Raw genomic sequence first — 6,000 nt, 5'->3', positions numbered from 1 at the left:
CCAACTCATTATACACAAGACTTCATTTGGGGGGAGATTTGGCTGACATTTCTAGCAGGTTGAATGTGTTACGTTGAAACTCAGTGTGTGAGTGTGTAGGAGATTTTTCTTAAATTATGTAATTTTTTTTGTAACCAGAAAAATTTCAAGGAACATATTAATGACAATTCCGTAAAATCAGCAGTGATGAAGGAAACCTGAAAAAATTCTTGAATTAATTGATAAAATGTGTAATGACGTGTTAGAAAAAAACAGCAACAATAAGCATAAACAAAAAAGAATATCAACGAGAAATTAGTTTGGTTTATTTGCAAACAGCGTAGACCTTGTTTATTCCAAATTCACAATCGGTTTGTTCTGAAAAATAAAGAAAAAGGCATGAAAAAACTAAGAATAAACTCTTTGTTTTTTTTTACTGGATTCAAGGCCAAAATTTTCTTTAGGAAAGAGAATATTTTAATAATTGTGGATGTTATTTTATCAGTCCTCGGGAAATGAAAGACAGTTTTAACCCTGGTAGTCAGTCTATTTGAACTAAATGCAGAGGTCTGGAAGATAAAGCATGTGGAGGTAATGTTTTAGAAGGATGTTACTCGGATTGCTTAGCTTAATGAAATACTTGAATGGAAAGCATTAATTTACATAGTGAATCAATTGAAACCCAGCAGACCACATTTAGAGCTTCGTTGAGAAAAGTAGTCACTGTGGTTAAACCATGAAGTTTTTTCTCCTCTTATCCCCACCACAAAAAAAAAAGAAAGAAAGATTGAAGTGATTAGTTTCAGTGTTCATTAGTTTCAGCAGAGATCGCTTATCTATTTTTTCGACTAGAGGGAATTTATAGCTATTGCAGAAACAAGCTCGGAAAGAATAAAATCTAAGTCAAGTTAGTATTTCTGTAGTTTGGGGCACCCGATTTTTTTCTACTAATCTTTTCCACCCTCTCTATTCTGGATGGCTATAGAATTAAATATTAATTTAAAATTTTGGCACAAGGACGTCAATTTAGGGGGAGGGAGTTTGTCGATTGCATCGACTCCAGTACTCAACTGGTACTTATTTTATCGACTCCGAAAGGATGAAAGGCAAAAACCGACCTCAGCGGATTTGAACTTAGAACGTAAAGACGGACGAAATGCCGCTAAGCATTTTGCCTGGCGTGCTAACGATTCTGCTAGCTCACCGTCTTAGAATAGGATAAATATTAGTGTTAACTTCCATTCAGTTGTTTCATTTGGCTCAGTTATCCCGGTAACATACTTTTCGCCCCCAAGGAGCTTGTCCTTTGACAGCTTTTATACTTTGTGCTGGGTAACCACACACTCTCTCTAGAGAGCCTGTTTAGCCTCCGACTGCTTCGCCACGAGCAGGTAATACTGGATTACATGGTTACCAGAAAGAGATTTCCATCAGCCTGTGATGAAACTGGTTTGACCTGGCAAAATTTGACCGCTCTAATTTGCATAACAAAGCGGTCTTGTATTAATTAATTAATAAAAGCACAGCAGGGTATTTTGTTAGCGAATAAAGTTATGAAAACTATCTGTTATGGTCAAGCCACATGCTTTTTTCCCCTCTGTAGTCAGAGAAAGGGAGATATATATGACTGTTTCAGTATTTATTGCTGCTTCATCAACAATCGGTCGATTATTTTCCTACCAATACTCTTTACTCTTTTACTTGTTTCAGTCATTTGACTGCGGCCATGCTGGAGCACCGCCTTTTAATCGAGCAACTTGACCCTGGGACTTATTCTTTTGTAAGCCCAGTACTTATTCTATCGGTCTCTTTTGCCGAACCGCTAGGTGACGGGGGACGTAAACACACCAGCATCGGTTGTCAAGCAATGCTAGAGGGACAAACACAGACACACAAACATATACACACACATACATACATATATATATATATATATACATATATACGACAGGCTTCTTTCAGTTTCCGTCTACCAAATCCACTCACAAGGCATTGGTTGGCCCGGGGCTATAGCAGAAGACACTTGCCCAAGATGCCGCGCAGTGGGACTGAACCCGGAACCATGAGGCTGGTTAGCAAGCTACTTACCACACAGCCACTCCTGTGTAGCGTCTTTATTTAAAAAGCAAGGCATGTAGTCCAATGCATTGCCATTTTTACGAAGTCATTGCTATTATCTCTTCGTAATTTTATAACATTTTGTTTTTCTCTTTGACTTGGAACAATAAGAAGAAACTGCAATGTGCAACATTTATTCCTTTCCTGGGAAAATTAAATAGCACAAGTAAGGATTGAAACTAGGTTGCCAGACACTAATTTCTTATTTGCTTACTGCTACAGTGTTCATAAAAAATGACAGCATTTATTTTAAGGACTACAAAACATGTCTTCTATTTATGTCGGAATTCTGGCCCAGGTCCGGGATCATTTCCTTTTGAACGGCATATGTCAACACAATTTCTAGTTAACTAAACACTTTTAAACTTATAAACTGGTAGAATGTGTTTATAAAACATCATTTTTTCTTGGCTTTATCGAGAAAATTCTATATGTTGTAACATATTTCGACTTTAATTTCGAGCATTTCGGCAATTTTAATCAATCGCTGACCTCCATTGACGTAAACAACTGTGCTGTATGAATATGTCCCTCGTTTAAGAAATAGATTGGGTTTATTTACATTTTCGAAAGAAAAAAAATTTACCCTTCCCCCACCCTAACCCTAACTCTAAACCTAACCCTAAAATAGATTGAAATGCAATAGATCGATACTAGGGTTATAATTATGGGTGACAATTTCATTTGACACCGCTAGAAAAAAATCCCATTTTCCGTAGCGGTGTCGTATGAAATTGTCACCCATAATTATAACCCAAGTATCGATCTATTGCATTTCAATCTATTTTAGGGTTAGGTTTAGAGTTATGGTTAGGGGTAGGGGTGGGGGAAGGGTATATTTTTTTCTTCGCAAATGTAAATAAACCCAATCTGTTTCTTAAACGAGGGACATATTCATACAGCACGGAATGTTTTCACCCCAAATGAAGTTTAAAAGTGTTTAGTTAACTAGAAATTGTGTTGAAAATTGCCGTTCAAAACGAAAAGATCCCAGGTCACCCATAATTATGACCCTAGTATCGATCTATTGCATTCTAATCTGTTTTAGGGTTAGAGGTGGGGGAAAGGTATCTTTTTTTCTTCACAAATGTAGATAAACCCAATCGGTTTCTTAAACGAGGGACATATTCATACGGCACAGAATGTTTTTTACCTCAATAGAGGTATTTGATTGGTTGAAATTGCAGAAATTGAAGACAAAAAACAACAAATATCTTACAAACTATAGAATTTTCTCAATAAAGCCAAGAGAAAAAGATGTTTTATAAACACATTCTACCAGTATACGAAGTTTAAAATTTTTTAGTTACCTAGAAATTATGTTAAAAACTGCCGTTCAAACCAAAAAGATCCCAGGTCCGTATATTAGCCAATATCAAATACATCAAAAGTAGCTCATCCGCTTGTGCGTGCACGCGCATTACTATTAAGCGAACCTGCAAAATTAATTATTACGGCTGCTTTCAGATCCACATTGTGCAAAAGCGTCTTCTGTTTCGAATGCTAAAATATGGCAAATCGAGGAATTTTTTTTAGTATGGAATGAATAATTTATGCAAACATAAATTTTAGTATAAAAATATTTAACAGAAGACGCTTTTGCGCAATGTGATCTTAAAGCAGCTGTAATAATTAATTTTGCAGTTTCGCTTAATAGTAATACACACGCACACACACACATGTGTACAAGCCACTTTTGATAGTTCCTAAATCACATTTTTTTTTGTTTTTGTAAAGATGCTTGGTTCCACTAGTCTTCCGTGACCTAAGTATACCGATTACTTAGCTGATACCTAATGACTTGGTCGTCTTTTACACCTGATTAGTTGTTTTAAAATGCAATTCTTTGTTGATTCCCACTCTATCTTTCTATATTTTGTTTGCTATTCCAACTCTTACTGTAATTGGACACACTGTAGGACATAAAACAAGACCTGTCGAAGGATGGATGAGCTCCTGGTAGACCAACAGCCATCCTGTTGGGTAAGGGCAATGGCAAACCACCTCATTATCCTTGTCAAGAAAACAGTATGAAAAAGTCAGACCGAGGGAAACGCGCGCTTAATTAGGAAAACGCATGCTTAATTGGGAAGACTTTTGTTATAGTGTCGTAAATGCACTGCAAAAGAGCATACGATGCATGACGATGATGACTCAGCTGACTTTCATTTCTGTTAACACTGTCCACCTTCATAAACTGGCCATTTAGGTGCGGTTATGATCCGCTTAGATCATTGGCAAGTGATTATTAGGCAGATGGATGCACTCCTTAGATGCGTGGCTCTGTCCACGAATGCCGGGTGTCATGTGGGGAAGCAGCCTACTTACATGGGATAGGTCTGAAAAGAGAGCAGCCCTTGCGGTACTCACTGTGTTTGGAGGGCGGTTTCTTACCGGATTCAGCCTTGGAAGTTGTTCGTTGGGCTAGATGGAGCTGCCCAGGGTGGAGGGCTCCAATGCACATATTGGATCTGAGTTGATGGTTGGCTTTCAAACATCATTTCCCGTGCAGCTGGCTTGCTCGCCCTCCACCTGTTAGTGTCATCAACGCACAGCAAAAGAGTGTGTACGATACATTACTTCTCGTCCTCCTATTCCTCCAACTGACTTTCATTTTAATTTCTCCATGCGTACTCATTCATTCTTCCGCCGACTTTTGTAATGAACATCACATCCGTCAATTCATACTCACTGCAATTCTACATTTCTTACTCTATTATTCTCCACTTGGCGTTTGATAGTCTCCTACTTTCACAGTCTCATTAGCATGACAAAACCAGCAAGAGGATAAAAAACAAACAGGGGGAAACAACAAAACAAAACAAAAAACTGCTACATATTTTGTTGAAGCCTAGCCGGAGTTGCACGTAATCAGTTCACAGTTTATGCTGAGATTTTATAAGAAAGTAGTGATTTCCAGAATCATTTCAGGATTGTCTCTCTTGTGGTGCAAGATAGTCAAAGAGATTGAGATGCATTTATCGTTCCACCTGAAGGCGCCTTCAAATCATCATTGGTGTTTTGACACCTATTGCCAACAACGAGAATTTTCTCCATGGCAAACTGCAGTGAAAACAGCTTTTTTACAGATCAAATACGTTCCAGACATATTTGAACTGATCGAAATGTTTGTTTGCAAATATATATATATATATATATATATAAAGAAAATGAAAGAAGTGATACCTGATCTTTTATAAAGAGATTTCATTCTAATCAGAATTAGTGAACACGAGTATCATTAGTTGTTATGTTTTTGATGGTGAGAGTGGCAAGATAATAACTTATACCTGTCGCTAAGGGGGTACACTGGCTGGCACTGCTCCCTCAATATTCAATGCTGCACTCTAAGGTTTAGAAAATACAGTTTACAAAAAAAAAAAAGACTTTCTGCAATACAAATTAGTACCAACTCAGAATATTCTGAAGCATCCCCAGACACAAAAGTCTGGCGACGAGCCTGTAATGATGTTATTCGTTGTAGAATAAATATATCAAGGAACTCCGTTTGTAATGCACCTTCTTTTTTTTGCTTTTCTCTTTGGATTTTATACTTAGGCATACACACACACACACATCAATGATGGAGGTGGATTTCAGGAACTAAGAATATCCTAAGATCTATTAAGCAGATGCTAGAGATGGATGGAGTTTGGTGTTATAAGAAGGGCAGAACATGTGATTGCTGTTCACTTTGAACAGTTACATGTTGACATATTAAAAAAAATCTGTGGACAGAAAAAGAAAGGTAGAGAGAGAAGGAAGGGGTCCGGTCTACTTCTGGGAACATAGTTTTTAGTGCATGAGTTGGGGTTGAAGATAGAGTAGGAACAGCATGAGTTGCATGCTGAATAGCCTGGATAGATTTAATAAACAACTTACTAGAACAGAGATAAAGAGGCC

The 6,000-nt window shown here is 37.5% G+C and overlaps 1 protein-coding gene across 1 annotated transcript in view; it reads right to left on the bottom strand.

The window, feature by feature from the left end:
- Positions 1 to 285: 285 nt before the first annotated feature.
- LOC115218942 (calcitonin receptor-like) overlaps positions 286 to 6,000 on the bottom strand; it is a 227,046-nt gene continuing 221,331 nt past the window's right edge. The window contains exon 13 of the mRNA XM_029788967.2: positions 286 to 357. Coding sequence (XP_029644827.1) covers positions 331 to 357 — 27 coding nt within the window. The 3' untranslated portion in view covers positions 286 to 330. The remainder of the gene's footprint in view (positions 358 to 6,000) is intronic.

Source organism: Octopus sinensis, linkage group LG1 (assembly GCF_006345805.1).
Source record: "Octopus sinensis linkage group LG1, ASM634580v1, whole genome shotgun sequence".
Classification (NCBI taxonomy): domain Eukaryota; kingdom Metazoa; phylum Mollusca; class Cephalopoda; order Octopoda; family Octopodidae; genus Octopus; species Octopus sinensis.
Note: the sequence above shows the minus strand (reverse complement) of the source record. Positions and strands in the feature narration are given on the sequence as shown.